The 19,862-nt window shown below is 43.7% G+C and overlaps 1 protein-coding gene across 1 annotated transcript in view; it reads right to left on the bottom strand.

Annotated features, from left to right (window-relative positions):
* The window catches only part of CD22 (CD22 molecule), a 68,364-nt gene extending 53,118 nt beyond the window's left edge, over positions 1–15,246 (bottom strand). Inside the window, exon 1 of the mRNA XM_073570574.1 lies at positions 15,162–15,246. Within this exon, the coding sequence (XP_073426675.1) occupies positions 15,162–15,246 (85 nt within the window). The remainder of the gene's footprint in view (positions 1–15,161) is intronic.
* Between the last annotated feature and the right edge of the window lie 4,616 nt (positions 15,247–19,862).

The following is a 19,862-nucleotide window of genomic DNA, read 5'->3' as shown; positions in this document are numbered from 1 at the left end:
CTGGCTGGGCGGCAGTAACGAGGCAACACACAGACTTAAAATCTAATTTCAGTGGTTTAATGTCACTTTGCAAACAGCAGGTTAACAGAAAATAAGGGAAAAACATAAATGTACTCCAGTTTGGAGAACCACTGGTCCCAGACTCACCCCTTGCATGGGACAGGCTTAACTAAGCAGCTGCCAGGTCCTGTGGCATCTGCCAGGTGCCATTCCCAGGGTTGTTGAGAGTCTTGCTGCTATAGTCCTGCAGCACAGGGATCCTATATACAAGTTCAGGCTAAGTCCAGCCAAGTTCCTGTAACTTCTATTACATAGCCCATAACACCTCACACCGGTGAGGTAGACATCACATGGGCTGATCACGTGACCATGACATCATTGCAGGTCCTGTCTTTAGGGTAAAACCCAGCCAAACATTAATCTGCTGGGAGAAATGTATCTCCCATCCAGTAAAACACCCTTTACTGTACCACATACCTCCCTCCTATGTTCAACCCTAGAGGGGTGGACACATGACATACAGTGTACTCTGGACAGGGCATCTGCATTCCCCTGTAGTCTGCCTGCCTGATGTTCTACTGAAAATTTAAAATTTTGCAGGGACAGGAACCACCTGGTGACTTGGGCATTCCTCTCCTTAGCTTGACTCATCCACGTAAGAGGAGAATGATTTGTCACCAACCGAAATGTTCTCCCTAGCAAATAGCGCAATGACCCCAGTGCCCACTTGATGGCCAGGCACTAACCTCCTTAGACAGCACGGCACCGAGCCCTATCTCAGAGGCATCAGTCTGCACAACAAACTCTCTTTTGAAATTTGGAGTGATCAGGACTGGTGTACCACAAAGTACCTCTTTTAACTTTGTAAAGGCCCCCTCTAACTGATCATTCCAGTGGACCATCACAGATTTCCTCCATTTTAAGCAGTTTGTTAAAGGCGCGGACAGGGTTGCAAAGCTGGGAATGAACTGTAATATCCCACCAAACCTAAAAAGGCTTTTACCTGTTTTGTTGTGAGAGGACGGGGCCAGTTCTGAATTGCCTCCACTTTGTTTACTTGAGGCTTGAGAACTCCTCTTCCAATGACGTAACCCAAGTACCGAGCTTCCTCCAACCCTATGGAACACTTCTTTGGGTTGGCAGTTAGCCCTGCTTGTCGCAGAGAGTCTATCACTGCCTGTACTATTGCTAAGTGACTTTCCCAGTCGGTGCTGTACACAATAATATCGTCTAGGTAGGCTGAGGCATGCGGCGATGGGGACATAGAACAATATCCATTAATCGCTGGAACGTTGCTGGTGCGCCATGCAACCCAAAGGGTAACACCTTGTACTGGAACAGCCCCTCGGGCGTTACAAAAGCTGTTTTTTCCTTCGCCGCCTCTGTTAGGGGTACCTGCCAATAACCTTTTGTGAGGTCCACAGTTTTAAAATACCGTGCCTGCCCATCTTGTCAACCCGGGGCATGGGGTGGGCGTCAAACTTTGAAAGCTTTCTAAAATCATTACAGAATCTGCATCATATGTAGCAAGATATTTTCATGGTATTTAATTCCATCATCCATGTGTGCTGTCTGAGAAGTATGAACTGCATCATATGTAGCAAGATATTTTCATGGTATTTAATTCCATCATCCATGTGTGCTGTCTGACAAGTGTGAACTGCATCATATGTAGCAAGATATTTTCATGGTATTTAATTCCATCACTCGTGTGGTTGGGCTTTCTTTTTTTTTGTTTCTGCTTTGAAGTGTTGAAAGGTTTTTTTGTTTTTCTTTCTTTCTTTCTTTCCCTTGTCCAGTATTGGTTGTTTACCCTGCATAGTAATGCCTGCTCTGGCCTTGTGCTAATTGTTTAATTACTGATTGTGGCCATTTGGTGGCTGAAGCTAGCAGACATTTCATTTCATATATATTTAACTCTGGCTGGGATAGCACGCGTGCGGGCTCATGCGTGCAAAAGATATTAAGTGCAACAGGATAAAGTGCTTTGCAGTTAGACAATGCAGTTGGGCAGGAGACAGGTAAGGTGCATAAGTTTTTCATGCAAGCATGCTTCTTGGTCAGTCGAATTACATTATGCATTGATCATATCAACCTGCTGCTTATTTGTCTTAACTTCTGCTTTCTCACAACTCGCCCGCCCTTTTACACATTCTGTGCATTCTCTGCATATCCACCCCTCCCTTCTCCCCTCTCCCATGTATAACTCTGAGGCTCTACTGACATTTCTTACCCACTCCAAACCATCCAATACTTCCATGCAGCACTCAAAGCGTTCATACAAATCATCCCACCACCTGCTCTTTCTGTTTTTTCTCCTTTTAATAGTTGCATGCGACATCTCCCCCAACCCTGGGCCTCCCTCCACCAGCATACATTACTCTCCTCCAGCTGCATATAGAAACCCTGCTAATCTTATTAACATTCAGTGCATGCCTTCTCCTGTCGCTTTCCAATGTGCTCTCTGGAATGCACGGTCTGTGTGTAACAAACTGACTTACATTCATGATTTTTTTCTCTCTAATTCCCTTAACCTTCTGGCTATTACAGAAACCTGGATCCAGCATTCAGACACCACCGCTGCTGCCGCCCTCTCGTTTGGTGGGCTGAAATTTTCACATACTCCCTGACCTGAGAACAGATAGGATGGAGGTGTTGGTTTGCTCCTTTCATCACAATGTGCTTTCCAGGTCATCCCCCCGGTTCCCTCACTTACATTTCCTTCCTTTGAAGTCCACGCCGTCAGACTCTTTAAGCCCTTCTCCTTACGAGTGGTGGTTGTCTATCGCCCCCCAGGCTCCTCCCGCCAGTTTCTAGACCACTTCTCCACCTGGCTTACTCACTTTCTATCCTGTGACATCCCCACCCTCATCATGGGAGACTTTAACATCCCCATCAATGAACCCCTCTCCCAATCTGCCTCTCATCTTCTTTCTCTAACTTCTTCATTTGGCCTCTCACAGTTTACTAATTCTCCTACACATGAGGACGGGAATAATCTGGACCTGGTTTTCTCCCGTCCCGGCTCACTGCACGACTTTACTAACTCCCCGCTCCTGCTCTTGGACCACAACCTTCTTTCCTTCTCAGTCAAGAATTGTCTCCTCACCCGGGACACCCCCACTTACCACACTTATAGGAATACACATACCATTAATACCCAGCAGCTTATGGACAATATCCACACATCTTTAGCCCCCATCTCCTCCCTCTCCTGTCCAGACTTAGCATTGTCACACTGAAGAATGCCCTAGATCAAGCAGCACCTTCTACGCGCAGAAAGACCCGACACAGACAAAGGCAGCCCTGGCACACAATGCAAACACGCTTTCTTCAGCGCTGCTCAAGGTGTGCAGAGCGGCAGTGGAGAAAATCTCTCTTAGCTGAAGACTTCATCCACTATAAGTTCATGCTCAAAACCTATAACTCTGCCCTTCATCTGGCCAAACAATCCTACTTCACCACCCTCATCACCTCACTAGCCAACAACCCAAGACGACTTTTTGAAACGTTAAACTCCCTCCTGAAACCTAAAGTACAGGACCCCATCACCAACCTCAGCGGTGAAGATCTGGCCACTTATTTCCTAGAAAAAATCAACCAAATCCATCAGGATATCGCAGCCCAATCTCCTAAGTGCCTGGATCCCCTTCCCTGCCGCACCTCAAGCTCACTAGATATCTTTGAGTCTTTTTCAGAAGAAGTTTCCAAGCTCCTCGCCACCGCTCAGCCTACAACCTGCAACAGTGACCCCATTCCTTCACAGCTCCTGCAGTCTCTCTCACCAGTGGTCACCACTCACCTGACTAAAATATTTAACCTCTCTCTTTCTTCAGGTATATTTGCCTCCTCATTTAAACATGCCACCATAACCCCTTTACTTAAAAAGCCATCCCTGGACCAGAACTGCACTGCTAACTACAGACCTGTCTCTAACCTTTCCTTCATCTCTAAACTCCTGGAATGCTTGGTCCACTCCCGTCTAAGCCGCTATCTCTCGGATAACTCTTTTCTCGACCCCTTACAATCTGGTTTCCGCTCTTTACACTCTACTGAAACTGCCCTCACTAAAGTCTCTAATGATCTAATAACAGCTAAATCGAAAGGTCATTGCTCCCTGCTGATTCTCCTGGATCTCTTTGCCGCATTTGACACTGTGGATCACCAGCTCCTCCTCACTATGCTCCGCTCTATAGGCCTCAAGGAGACAGCCCTCTCCGGGTTCTCCTCCTACCTCTCTGACCGCTCCTTCACTGTATCTTTTGCCGGCTCCTCTTCCTCTCCTCGTCCCCTTACTATCGGGGTCCCGCAGGGCTCAGTCCTAGGCCCCCTCCTCTTCTCTAAATACACTGCTCCTATTGGACAAACAATCAGCAGATTTGGGTTCCAGTATCATCTCTATGCTGATGACACCCAATTATACACTTCTTCCCCTGACATCACCCCTACCCTAATTCAAAATACCAAGGATTGTCTGTCTGCTGTCTCTAACATCATGTCCACCCTCTATCTGAAACTAAATCTCTCCAAAACTGAACTTCTTGTGTTTCTCCCCTCTACTAACTTCACTCTACCTAACATCGAAATAACCCTGGAGGGTTCAACCATAACTCCCAAGCAGCATGCCCACTGTCTTGGGGTCATATTCGACACTGAACTTTCCTTTACTCCCTATATCCGATCACTCACTCGCTCTTGTCACCTGCATCTTAAAAACATCTCCAGAATCCAACCTTTTCTCACCTTTGAAACTGCTAAGACTCTTACTGTCGCTGTTATTCATTCTCGTCTGGACTACTGCAACTCTCTTCTGATCGGTCTCCCTCTTACCAAACTTTCTCCTTTCCAATCCATCTTGAATGCGGCAGCCAGGGTCATATTTCTGTCCAGCCGCTTCACTGATGCCTCCATCTTGTGCCAGTCATTACACTGGCCACCTATTCGCTACAGGGTCCAGTATAAACTCATCTCTCTCACCCACAAAGCTCTCCACTGTTCTGCACCGCCTTATATCTCCTCTCTCATCTCTGTCTATCGCCCTACACATGCCCTCCGTTCTACAAATGATCTAAGACTAAAGGCCCCGTCTCACTAAGCAATCTCGGTAGCGAGATCGCTGCTGAGTCACAACTTTTGTGACGTAACAGCGATCTCACCAGTGAGATTGCTGTGTGTGACAGCGATCAGCGAGCGGCCCCCCTGCCGGTATCGCTGATCGCTGCAAGAAATCTCTGGACATTTCTTTGGTCGCTGGTCTCCCGCTGGCCAGCACGCATCGCTGTGTGTGACAGCGGGAGACCAGCGATCAGGTGTAAAAAAATAATAAAAAAATAAAAAATATAGTTATTCTCACCTTCCGAAGTCCCGCGCAGGCATCCTGCCTCTCTCCACGCTCCGGTCCCAGTGCTCCTTTGCACGAATGACCGCGAGACTTTGTTATCCCGCGAGACCGTGACATCTCGCGGTCATTCGTGCAAAGGATCACTGGGACCGGAGCGTGGAGAGAGGCCGGAAGACTGCGCGGGACATCGGATGGTGAGAATAACTATATTTTTTATTTTGATTCTATTTTTTACAGGATGGCCAGCGATGCCGGGCGCTCGGCATCGCTGTGCTGATCGCTGGTGAAGCTGTCTGTGTGACAGCTCACCAGCGATCACATAGCGACTTACTAGCGATCCTGACACCTTCATATCGGTGTCGGGATCGCTGGTATGTCGCTTAGTGAGACGGGGCCTTAACATCCCCCGTAACCCGAACCTCGCATTTCCGTCTCCAGGACTTCTCTCGTGCTGCTCCAGCTCTCTGGAATGCACTTCCCCAGACGATCAGACTGATACCTAGCCTCGACCTATTCAAGCGCGCTCTGAAAACCCATCTCTTCAAACAAGCCTACCACATCAACTACTCAGTAAACTAACTTTGCCCTGTTCCCTCCTTCCAAATATTATTCTGAATCTGCACACTACTATTCTTCTGTCTCCACACCCTCCATGCACACGATAACTGCACTTGATACTTGACTATTGCACTTAAACACACGGGCTGATGACCGGATCATGCAGCTTTATATGAAAATCCCTATTTATTATAATTGCCAGACCTGAATTAACAAGCACTTTTCACCTACTGTGTCCCCCCCATTTCCTTGTAGATTGTAAGCTTGTGAGCAGGGACCTCACTCCTAATGTCACTGTTTAAATTGTCTTAACTTGTATTGAATTTATTGTCTGTACATGTCCCTGCTTAATTGTAAAGTGCTGCGGAATATGTTGGCGCTATATAAATAAAAATTATTATTATTATTATCTTAGAGACCCATCAGGCTTGGGTTGGGTATTAGGACTATTGGGCTGGTCCACTCACTTTGGCACTCGTCTATGACCCCTAACTGTAGCATAGTTTTCACCTCTTCCGAGATGGCTTGTCACCGGGCCTCAGGCACCCGATATGGCTTTAGTCGGACTTTGGCCTGTGGCTCAGTGACAATGTCAGGTTGGATTAAGGAGGTGCTTTCGGGGAGCTCCGAAAAAACATCTGTATTTCGGCTAATGAACTCCCGAACCTCCTGAACCTGTCTAGGAGACAAAGTATCTGCAATTTTGACTGCGGGTTGGGCTTCTTCTGCCTCGCCCTGAGGTAATGGAGCCTTCTCCATCTGAAACGCAGGCAGCGGACTATCCCCATCATGGTTTTCTCTATCTTTCCATGCTTTAAGCAAATTAACATGGTAAACCTGTTCTGGCTTTCTCCGTCCTGGCTGGTGTACCTTGTAGTCTACTGGCCCCACCTTTTCCATGATCTCGTAGGGTCTCTGCCACCTTGCAAGGAATTTGCTGTCTACGGTAGGCACAAGTACAAACACCCGATCCCCAGGGCTAAAGGTTCTTATCCGAGCCTCCCGATTATAGACCAGATTCTGTGACTGTTGTGCTGCCTCCATATGTTCCCGGACTAAGGGTAGGACTGTCTCCATTCTTTCTTGCATTTTTGAAGCATGTTCTATCACACTTTTGTGGGGGGTAGGTTGGTTCTCCCAGGCCTCTTTGGCTATATCGAGTAAGCCCCGTGGGTGTCTGCCGAACAATAGTTCAAAGGGCGAGAACCCCGTAGATGCCTGAGGCACCTCTCGCACTGCAAACAGCAAATATGGCAATAAGAGATCCCAGTCCTTCCCATCTTTGGAAACTGCCTTTTTTAACATGCTTTTCAGCGTCTTATTGAACCTTTCTACCAGACCATCTGTTTGGGGATGATAGACTAATGTGCGCAACTGCTTAACATTTAGCAAACGGCAGAGTTCCTTCATAATTTTTGACATAAAGGGGGTTCCCGGGTCTGTTAAAATCTCTTGAGGAATTCCCACCCGCGAAAACATACCCATGAGTTCCTTTGGTATAAGCTTAGCTGATGTGTGGCGCAGAGGAATGGCTTCAAGGATATCGGGTAGCATAATCTAGAATTACCAGGATGTGTTGGTGCCCCCTTGCTGACTTATTGAGAGGCCCCACCAGATCCATTGCCACTCTCTCGAAGGGTACCTCTATAATTGGCAAAGGCACCAAAGGACTCCGAAAGTGAGGCTGGGGACTGGTTACCTGGCACACTGGACAGGAATTACAGTACCGTTTAACTTCTTCATGGTCCCCTAGCCAGTAGAACCGCTGCAGAATTCGGTCTAGGGTTTTCTTTTGGCCCAAATGCCCACCAAGTACATGCACATGCGCTAAGTCTATTACCAGCCTATGATATGTCTGAGGTACGAATAACTGTTCTACCAGTTCCCCACGTATTATCTCCACTCGGTACAACAAATCTTGGTGTAGCTCAAAGCGTGGCAGCACTGTAGCTTCCCCAGGTTGTTGGTGTTCCCCATTGACAAACAATACATTTTCTCTGGCCCGGGCCAAAGTAGGGTCTCGGAGTTGCGCCATACCAAAATTGTTACCTGACACATTCAAGTCTGACAACTCTGGCCTGGTGGCAAGTCTTCCACCTCTCCAGCCAATACTTCTATGGGAAAATTCTTCCCCTCGTCCACCGAAGGGAAGGTTACCCCTACCGCCAGCACTTCTTCCTCCGGGCCACCAGGTTCATGCCCTACTGCTGGAGAATGTAACATGGTTGCCTGTGGTGCTGGCAGTTGCTCCGTGGGTGAGACAACAGAAGGCCACAGCATAGAAAATAAAGGAAAGTCTCTTCCAATTATCACCTCATAATGGAAATTAGTCACAACCCCCACTTCGTGGCACCGCTGGCGTGCTGATCACCACAAGTGCGGTGGGATAGTCTTTTAAGTCCCCATGTATACACAACACCCCAATTTTCCAACCCGTATACTCGCTGGTTAGTATCCAGCTGGCTCGCACCAGGGTTACAAGGCTCCCTGAGTCCAATAGGGCCACAGCCGGGGTGCCCTCCACTTCAACCTGATGCAAATGTTCCATATTGGGATCTTTCGGGGTGCCCATTGCACACATCGGTTCGGCATAGTGAGACTGGTGTTACCCAAAGTTGGTGTCCATGGGCTCAGCCAGGTGGGGGCAATCAGCTCTCATATGCCCTGGTTCCTGGCACCACCAGCAGATTATGGGGCTCCTTACTTCCCCAGATAAGTCGTGAGCGGCCTTCCTGGGCTCTGCTCGCAGAACCAGGGGTGGAGTCTTAGGGAACCTTCCTGTTACCTTCCGGGGAGTCCCTCCCTGTAGCTCTTTGGTAGCCCCATACCTTTCTATGAGGTCTATCATCTGCATGGCATTAGTAGGGGATGCCTGTCTGACCCATGTCTGGAGGGAGTGGGGCAAAGCCCTCCAAAACTTATCAGTCACTATGCGGTCCAGCATGGCCATGGGGGACAACACCTCAGGCTGCAACCATTTTCGTAACAGGTGCAACAGGCCGTAATACTGGGACCAAGCCGGCTTGGAGGGGGTAAACTCCTGGTGTACCCGCTGGGCCCGAACTAACACATTTACCCCAATACGTGCCAGTATCTCACCCTTGACGACCGTGTAGTGCGCCCTTTGCTCCACGGGTAGGTCCTGATATGCTTTCAAAAGTCCTGGTGCCAGAAACGAAGTGAGGATTTCTGCCCACTGGTCCCGGGGTAGCTTCTCTCTCTTAGCGACTCCTTAGAATATCTCCAGGTACACCTCCACATCGTCCAACTTCTCCATTTTGGGAACCGCTGTACAAACTGCTTTCGGGACATCATGGATTCCCCGGTTAGTTCCTTTTGTCTGTGCAGTTGTGATATGCTGTATCAACAGCTGATTGGTTTCCTGCTGCTGCTGCATAGCCTGCTGTCGTATGGCCTCCTGGTGCTGCCGCATGGCCTCCTGCTGTTGCTGCATAGCCTGCTGTTGCTGTGTAACCTGCTGCTGCATAGCCTGCTGCTGTAGCATGGCCTCCTGCTGCTGCTGTGTAGCCTGCTGCTGCTGCATAGCCTGCTGCTGTGTAGCCTGCTGCTGTATAGCCTGCTGCTGCTGTCGCATGGCCTCTGAGCGTTTTGACCGTGGCCTCCATTTCTGGAAAGTTCCCCGCCTGGGTCTGTGCCACTTGTTTCACCCAGGACATAGGCTGGGGTACAGATCAAAACTAAGCAAAAACAATCTGGCCTCACTGCGTTTGCCTGCATTCAGTCCACCAATTGTAGGGATTCGCTCTGGTAGGTAATGGCAGGCCTGCAGTAACAAGGAAACACAGAGGCTTAAAGTCTAATTTCAGTGGTTTAATGTCACTTTGCAAACACCAGGTTAACAGAAAATAAGGGAAAAACATAAATGTACTCCAGCTTGGCGAACCACTGGTCCCAGACTCACCCCTTGCATGGGACGGGCTTAACTAAGTGGCTGCCAGATCCTGCGGCATCCGCTAGGTGCCATTCCCAGGGTTGTTGAGAGTCTTGCTACTATAGTCCTGCAGCACGGGGATCCTGTATGCAAGTTCAAGCTAAGTCCAGCCAAGTTCCTTTAACTTCCAGACACACACTCACCATGTGCCAAATACCAACCTCCATTACATAGCCCATAACTCCTCCCACAGGTGAGGTAGACATCACATGGGCTGATCATGTGACCATGACATCATCGCAGGTCCTGTCTTTAGGGAAAAACCCAGCCAAACATTAATCTACTGGGAGAAATGTATCTCCCATCCAGTAAAACACCCTTTACTGTCCCACAATATATATATAATTTGAGGTGTGAGGGCCCAAATAAAACTTTGACTATGGTGCAGTGTGAACTGGGATAATGAGGAAAATCTGGCCTGTTGCTCAGAGCCCAAAGCTCAGGGGGGGTGTTCCATAGCAAGGGTCCCCTCATTGCATACAATATGCCAGGCAGGAAGGGGGTCCCAGACATATTTCTTGCACAGGGGTCCCAAGCTGTCAGTGTCCGCCCCTGACTCTTGCATATAGTGAACAGTATTATATTAATAAACTTTGTGTACATATGGGCAGTTTTATAGTAGTTATATTCTGTTATACAGAAGCAGCATTACAGTAGTTACAGTTGTGGCCAAAAGTATTAACACCCCTGCAATTCTGTCAGATAATACTCAGTTTCTTCCTGAAAATGATTGCAAACACAAATTCTTTGGTATTATTATCTTCATTTAATTTGTCTTAAATGAAAAAACACAAAAAGAATTGTCCTAAAGCCAAATTGGATATAATTCCACACCAAACATAAAAAAGAGGGTGGACAAAAGTATTGGCACTGTTCGAAAAATCATGAGTAATTTGTGTAATTAACAGCACCTGTAACTTACCTGAGGCACCTAACAGGTGTTGGCAATAACTAAATCACACTTGCAGCCAGTTGACATGGATTAAAGTTGACTCAACCTCTGTCCTGTGTCCTTGTGTGTACCACATTGAGCATGGAGAAAAGAAAGAAGACCAAAGAACTGTCTGAGGACTTGAGAAACCTAATTGTGAGGAAGCATGAGCAATCTCAAGGCTACAAGTCCATCTCCAAAGACCTGAATTTTCCTATGTCTACCGTGCGCAGTGTCATCAAGAAGTTTAAAGCCCATGGCACTGTGGCTAACCTCCCTAGCTGTGGACGGAAAAGAAAAATTGACAAGAGATTTCAATGCAAGATTGTGCGGATGTTGGATAAAGAACCTCGACTAACATCCAAACAAGTTCAAGCTGCCCTGCAGTCCGAGGGTACAACAGTGTCAACCCGTACTATCCGTCGGCATCTGAATGAAAAGGGACTGTATGGTTGGAGACCCAGGAAGACCCCACTTCTTACCCCGAGACATAAAAAAGCCAGGCTGGAGTTTGCCAAAACATACCTGAAAAAGCCTAAAACGTTTTGGAAGAATGTTCTCTGGTCAGATGAGACAAAAGCAGAGCTTTTTGGGCAAAGGCATCAACATAGAGTTTACAGGAGAAAGAAGAGGCATTCAAAGAAAAGAACACGGTCCCTACAGTCAAACATGGCGGAGGTTCCCTGATGTTTTAGGGTTGCTTTGCTGCCTCTGGCACTGGACTGCTTGACCGTGTGCATGGCATTATGAAGTCTGAAGACTACCAACAAATTTTGCAGCATAATGTAGGGCCCAGTGTGAGAAAGCTGGGTCTCCCTCAGAGGTCATGAGTCTTCCAGCAGGACAATGACCCAAAACACACTTCAAAAAGCACTAGAAAATGGTTTGAGAGAATGCACTGGAGACTTCTAAGGTGGCCAGCAATGAGTTCAGACCTGAATTCCATAGAACACCTGTGGAGAGATCTAAAAATGGCAGTTTGGAGAAGGCACCCTTCAAATATCAGGGACCTGGAGCAGTTTGCCAAAGAAGAATGGTCTAAAATTCCAGCAGAGCATTGTAAGAAACTCATTGATGGTTACTGGAAGCGGTTGGTCGCAGTTATTTTGGCTAAAGGTTGTGCAACCAAGTATTAGGCTGAGGGTGCCAATACTTTAGTTTGGCCAATTTTTGGAGTTTTCTGTGAAATGATCAATGTTTTGCTTTTTGCTTCATTCTCTTCTGTGTTTTTTTATTTAAGACAAATTAAATGAAGATAATAATACCAAAGAATTTGTGTTTGCAATCATTTTCAGGAAGAAACTGAGTATTATCTGACAGAATTGCAGGGGTGTGAATACTTTTGGCCACAACTGTATATTCTTGTACATAGTGGCAGTATTATAGCAGTTTTATTCTTGTGCTTAGTGGGCAGTCTTATAGTAGTTACTGTATATTCTTGTACTTAGGGGGCAGTATTAGGGTGTGTGCACACGCTGTGGATTCTGCTGCGGATTTTTCCGCATGGATTTTGCAAAATCTGCAGGTAAATCCGCAGGTCAAAAGACCTGCAGTTTATATGTGGATTAGCCTGCAGTTTTCCCCTGTGGTTTGACACCTATACAATGGAGAAGGTGTGAAACCGCTGCAGATTGCGCACAAAGAAGTGTCATGCTGCGGTTTTGAAACCGCAGCAAATCTGTGTGGAAAAAAATCTACACCGTGTGCACCGCGGTTTTTGTTTTCCATTGAAAATAAAGGTACTCTACACCGCAGCAAAACCTGCTGAGGATCCGCAGGGCAATATCCGCTGCGTATCCGCAACAGAATCCGCAGCGTGTGCACACACCTTTATAGTAGTTATATTCTTGAACATAAGGGCAGTATAATAGAAGTTATATTCTTGTACATAGGAGCGATATTGCAGCAGTTATGTTCTTGTAAATAGTAGCAGTAATATAGTAGTTATATTCTTGCACACGGGGGCAATAATATAGTAGCTGCATTCAGGTGCATAGCGGCGGTATTATAGTAGTTATATTCTTATACAAAGGGGCAGTATTTTAGTAGTTTTATTTTTCTACTAAGGCCTCTTTCACACTTCAGTTTTTTGCATCAGTTCAAATCCGCCAAAAAGTCAGACAAGCGGATCCGTTCTCAACTGATGTGAACGGATGGCACAGGATCCGTTTTCAGACGGATCCTGAAAATGAGGAAATTTAATGGAATCGCTGGGGGGGGGGGGGAGAGAGAGAGAGAGAGAGAATTTTTTTTTTTTTGTCCGGCACCCGGAAAGAATTTCGGGTTAAATCAGTGTCTGGAGGATCCGCCAGAGAAAAAAACGTTGCAGGCTCCGTTTTGAAATCTTTGAGGATGGTGACGGACAGCAACTTTTGGCGGATCCTCAAAAAAACGGATGCAACGGACGGCAATCAGTCACAATCCGCCAATAATGGAAGTCAATGGGGAAAAAAAACGGATCCTCAAAAGAAAATTGAGGATCCTTTTTTTTCAAAACCTGGCGGATTGTGACTGATTGTAAAAAACTGAAGTGTGAAAGAGGCCTTAGGAGCAGTTATATTCTTGTATAAGGGGGCAGTATTATAGTAGTTATATTCTTGTACATAGTGGCAGTATTATAGTAGTTATATTCTTGTACATAGGGGCAGTATTATAGTAGTTATATTCTTCGATATAGGATCAGTGTTATAGTAGTTATATTCTTCGATATAGGATCAGTATTATAGTAGTTATATTCTTCTACATAGGAGCAGTATTATAGTAGTTATATTCTTGTACATAGGGGCAGTATTATAGTAGTTATATTCGTGTACATAGCAGGCAGTTTTATAGTAGTTATATTCTTGTACATAGGAGCAGTATTATAGTAGTTATATTCTTGTACATAGGAGTGGTATTATAGTAGTTATATTCTTGTACATAGGAGTGGTATTATAGTAGTTATATTCTTGTACATAGGAGCAGTATTATAGTAGTTATATTCTTGTACTTAGGATCAGTATTATGGTAGTTATATTCTTGCACATAGGGGCAGTATTATAGTAGTTATATTCTTGTGTATAGGGGCAGTATTATAGTAGTTATATTCTTGTACATAGGGGCAGTATTATAGTAGTTATAATCTTGTATATAGGGGCAGTATTTAGTAGTTATATTCTTGTACATAGAGGGCAGTATTATAGTAGTTATATTCTTGTACATAGGGAGCATTATTATAGTAGTTATATTCTTGTACATAGGGGGCAGTATTATAGTAGTTATATTCTTGTACATAGAGGGCAGTATTATAGTAGTTACATTCTTGTACATAGGGGCAGTATTATAATAGTTATATTCTTGTACATAGATGGCAGTATTATAGTAGTTATATTCTTGTACATAGGGAGCATTATTATAGTAGCTATATTCTTGTACATAGGGGGCATTATTATAGTAGTTATATTCTTGTACATAGAGGGCAGTATTATAGAAGTCATATTCTTGTACATAGGGAGCATTATTATAGTAGTTACAGTCTTGTATATAGGGGCAGTATTATAGTAGCTATATTCTTGTACATAGGGGCAGTATTATAGTAGTTATAATCTTGTATATAGGGGCAGTATTTTAGTAGTTATATTCTTGTACATAGAGGGCAGTATTATAGTAGTTATATTCTTGTACATAGGGAGCATTATTATAGTAGTTATATTCTTGTACATAGGGGGCAGTATTATAGTAGTTATATTCTTGTACATAGAGGGCAGTATTATAGTAGTTATATTCTTGTACATAGGGGCAGTATTATAATAGTTATATTCTTGTACATAGATGGCAGTATTATAGTAGTTATATTCTTGTACATAGGGAGCATTATTATAGTAGCTATATTCTTGTACATAGGGGGCATTATTATAGTAGTTATATTCTTGTACATAGAGGGCAGTATTATAGTAGTCATATTCTTGTACATAGGGAGCATTATTATAGTAGTTACAGTCTTGTATATAGGGGCAGTATTATAGTAGTTATATTCTTGTACATAGGGGCAGTATTATAGTAGTTATATTCTTGTACATAGGGGGCAGTATTATAGTAGTTATATTCTTGCACATAGGGGGCAGTATTATAGTAGTTATATTCTTGTACATAGGGGCAGTCTTATAGTAGTTATATTCTTGTACATAGGGGCAGTCTTATAGTAGTTATATTCTTGTACAAAGGGAGCATATATATTCTTGTGTATAGGGGTAGTATTTTAGTGGTTATATTCTTGTGTTTAGGGGTAGTATTATACTAGTTACTGTATATTTTTATAGACAGGAAATAATATTATAATATTTAGAGTTTGGTCCATAAGAGGCAAATAATATTTCATTTTAATCTTGTATTTAACATACCGTTATTCCCCTCATTGTAAACACAATTAAAAAGGAACACCAAAATAAATAAATTCAATTTTCTCCACATTTTGATGTTGTCCATAATCCTAAAGAGCAAAATAAAAAAGTTAGTACATGTAACCGATAACAAATTTCTTGTAGAGTTCTTCTATTCATCAATATCATATAACATGTGGATTACATGAGAAACTGCATTTAAATGACAAACTTGGTTCTTGTCCTGTAGGAATACTTACCTAATAATACTTCAAGCAGTTTAAAAATACATCAATAACTTAATAATGAAAGAACTTTACAACTGACATATCGTTAAGTGGAAAATATTAGTATTTGTTAAATGTGTCATCCTGTGTATGCAAAATATGCTCCCTCATGCAGGTAAACCCCCAACCCAAAGTCAATGAAGCGTCTACAGTATTCTGTGTTCAGAGGGAACTGTTGCTATTTTCAATAGATATGCAGATTGAGTTTTCATTTGGAGTCCCATGAAGTATGATGTCCTCCCGACAAATGATTGAGTTAATTGTTCAGTAGCTCCTAAGGTTATCAGAATTTTTTGGGTTTATTTTACAGTGAACATATTAATTCTCATCAATGGTTTTAGTTTGAAAGGCATTGCTAGCTGTAATATTCATGGTTCACTTAAAGGAGGTCTTGTTCACTGATGCAGTCAGGTTGTTTCACCATTTTATTGACTTCCTTTCCTAAATAACTTTGAAATAAGCTAATCGCACAAGGCTTAGCCAAACCTGCTGTATAACACTGAAAGCATCAGGGTCACTGATAAGAGGGCCGAAGTATCTTTCAAAAGTCCAAGGTTGTGAGATGATCGAAATACTGCTGGAGCCTTGAATGATCTAAAGCTTTGAGCTGACCAAAGTACCAGAGGATCCTATGATGTTTAATTATTGGAACTGACTGAAATATCAGATCATTGTTTTATGATCCAACACTTTGGACTTCCTATAAAAATTCAAGAATTCTCCAGTAGTCAAAGTCTCTGAGATAACCAAAGTACCACAAGATTCTGTGATGGCCAAAAGCTTTGAGCTGGTCAAATTAGCAAATGATTATTTGATGGACCAAGGCTTTGATTTAACTAAAGTAATAGAAGATACTCAGATGATATTTAGCTATGAGAAGACCAAAGTACCAAGGATTAACCAATTGAACTAAGGCTAAAGATTGCCCATAGAACTTGAAAATCCTCCATTCGTCCACTGTTCTATTCTGACCATAATACTATAAGATCCATAGATGGTCTCTAAGCAAAACAAAGTACCAGATGATGTCCAAATGGTTCAAGGCACTATGCTGTGCAAAGTACTAAAAGATTCTTATGTAGCAAGGTGGCCCAGGGTGGTTGTCCCAGCCGAGTCAACAAAGCCACAGTCAGTGTACACCCCGGCACCTTGTACACAAATAAGCAAGACAGACGTAATTCCAGACCCAGCTGCTGTCCTACAGGGATACAGTTTAATAAAAGTGCTCTCTCACTAGTGACATCCAAGACCGTTCCCACAGCAGCCATGGCGGCTGAAAGAGGAGGTAGTTCACATGCCGGAATCTGGACGCTTGAAGTCCCTTCAGTGGGGCACTCACACAGTCCTAGTGCCCGTCGCACTGCCCAAAGACCCGGGGCAGCACCCATTCCTCCCTTGGGGTCTGGCAAGGCTCCCAGCCACAGTTGAGCATCTGCCCTGGGCAAACATGCCTGGGTTCCGAACTGGAAGCAGGAGCTTCCTGCTCTCCTTTTTGAGCTGTTAGCCCAACCCACAAACTTAACTTGTGCTGGCCCTGCCTCTAACACATATAGGAACATTGCAGACACAGTATAATAAGACATAACACACTGCAATTCAACAGTAACATACTTCACAGTACACGCATTATGTTCATAAGTACACCATCCGGGTACCACGCAGGAGAGAGGGAGGGAAATCAATGAGGTGCTCCAACTCCTTACACTCAGATGACAGAAGAAAAATCTACACAGATATTGGTGATAGATAAAAAACAGGGAATGTATCCTGTTTCTATACTAACTTGCTATCCACAAGTCTAAAAAATATGTTCAACATCCCTTAAAAAATCTGGAACAATGGTCATATTAGTTTTCTTTTTAACATCTTTTTTTAAAGGAAATTTCTACATGTTCTATAACCTATGGTGTGACTTGAGAGTGTTTCATGTATACCACAGCCAGCGCGTGACTTAAAAGGGGATGAAAAAACAATATTGATCAATATAAACTTCCCTTCAAGAATGCAAATACTTTGTTTATCATTAGGAATGTAGAGTAGACTTGACATAAAAAAAACTCTGAGACATTGTAATTAGGGATGAGTGAACATGCTCGGTGAGTCCCGGTTATCATTCGAGCATCACGTTGCTCCAATGTGCTCATTACTCTAAAGAGCAATGGGTGATCCTCAAGTTCAAACTCAAATCACTGCCCTGCATCTTTGGCACCTGTTACGCAGCCAATAAGCATGCAGGAATTGCCTATGAGTCACTGTAATGCAGTAGCCATCTGGGTTGTGACATTTATGAGATTGGCTGTCCATCTGACATCATTAGATGTAATAAAACGTCAAGGAATAAAAAGAAACCATTGTGGATGAAAATGACAGTGAAAAGTTTAATAAGAGAAAAACAAATGGTATTCAAAATCTTGAAAGCCGAGAATACTGAAATAGCATTTCAGGAGTATAAACATCTAAATAAGAAATGTAAAAAAGAAATAAAGCTGGCAAAGTTATCTACAGAGAAACAAATCGTCATCGACATAAAAATAAATGTCTGGTTACTGGTTTGTAACTAGTAAGTCATGTCAGACTAACTTAATTTCCTTCTATGACGGAATCACTGATTGGGTGGATCAAGGAAATGCTGTAGATATAGTATATCTTGACTTCAGCAAACCATTTGACAAAGTATCTCATACAATCCTTATTGAAAAAATGACTAAGTATGGAATGGACAAGGCAACTGTTAGGTGGATTCATAACTGGCTTAGTGATTGGACCCAAAGAGTGGTCGTAAATGGCTGCACATCCAGTTGGAAGAATGTCTCAAGTGGGGTACCACAGGGCTCTGTCCTGGGCCCTGTATTGTTCAACATCTTTATCAACGATTTAGATGAAGGAATTGAGGGTAAAATGATTAAATTTGCTGATGACACAAAGCTAGGAGGGATAGCTAATACTAGAGAAGAGAGAGAGAGGATTCAAAAAGATATAAATAAACTGGAGAAGTGGGCAGCAACTAACAGAATGGTTTTTAACAGGGAAAAATGCAAAGTACTACATCTGGACAATAAAAATGAAAAAAGCATATACAGAATGAGAGGAATAGGCCTAAGCAACAGCACATGTGAAAAAGACTTGGGTATACTAATAGATCACAGACTGAATATGAGTCAACAGTGTGATGCAGCAGCAAAAAAAGCAAATGCAATTCTAGGATGTATTAACAGAAGCATACAGTCTAGATCACGTGAAGTCATTATTTCCCTCTACTCCTCTTTGGTCAGACCTCATCTGGAATATTGTGTCCAGTTTTGGGCACCACATTTTAAAAAAGACATCAACAAACTGGAGCAAGTTCAGAAAAGAGCAACCAGAATGGTGACCGGTCTGCAAACCCTGTCTTATGAGGAAAGGTTGCAGGATTTGGGATTGTTTAGTTTGCAAAAGAGAAGACTGAGAGGAGACTTAATAGCTGTCTACAAATATCTAAAGGGCTGTCACATTGTAGAAGGATCAACTTTATTCTCATTTGCACAAGGAAAGACTAGAAGCAATGGGATGAAACTGAATGGGAGGAGACACAGATTAGATATTAGAAAAAACTTTTTGACAGTTAGAGTGATCAATGAGTGGAACAAGCTGCCACTAGAAGTGGTGAGTTCTCCTTCAATGGATGTCTTCAAAGAGAGGCTGGACAGACATCTGACTGGGATGATTTAGCGAATCCTGCTTTGAGCAGGGGGTTGGACCAGATGGCCCAGGAGGTCCCTTCCAACTCTACGATTCTATGAAATCCCAAAATTTTTTAAGAATTCATCAATGCCAAAAAGAAAAAAATAGATGGTATCGGCCCCTTAAAAGATGACAATAACAAGATAATCACAGAGGACAAAGAAAAGGCAGAGATATCAAACAGGCACTTTTCATCTGTCTTCACCAATGAACTGACTGTTACAGGGATCATTCAACAAGGCAAAAATCAAAATTCACAACCTGATATAACTACGGTAGTTTTACACAAAAAGAAGTGCATTTACGTCTGAGCAATTTAGACATTGACAAATCCCCCGGCCCAGATGGCATTTATCCTCGGATACTGAGGGAATTGATCCCAATAATTGACAGACCAGTGTATCTCATATTCTTAGACTCTCTTGCAACAGGGGTGGTGCCACAAGATTGGAGGATGGCTCACGTGGTACAAATATTTAAGAAAGGTAAGGGTATGTGCACATGTAGCAGAAAATTTCTGCACAAAAACCTGAATCCCTTCCCAGAAACCGCACCTATTTTTCCGCGGCGGTTTTTGTGCGTTTTTTGCGCGGTTTTGATGCGTTTTTTACCGCAGCGGTTTCTAAAAGCATGGGAGAAGCCTAAACCGCGGAAAAAACCGCAAAATTAATGTGCGTGCTGCGGTTTTTACCGCGATGCGGTTTTATCGCGGTAA

Source organism: Dendrobates tinctorius, unplaced genomic scaffold (genome assembly GCF_039654945.1).
Source record: "Dendrobates tinctorius isolate UK_male_01 unplaced genomic scaffold, ASM3965494v1 ptg000028l, whole genome shotgun sequence".
Classification (NCBI taxonomy): Eukaryota; Metazoa; Chordata; class Amphibia; order Anura; family Dendrobatidae; genus Dendrobates; species Dendrobates tinctorius.
The sequence above is the reverse complement of the archived record's forward strand: the minus strand, read 5'-3'. Positions and strand labels throughout refer to the sequence as shown.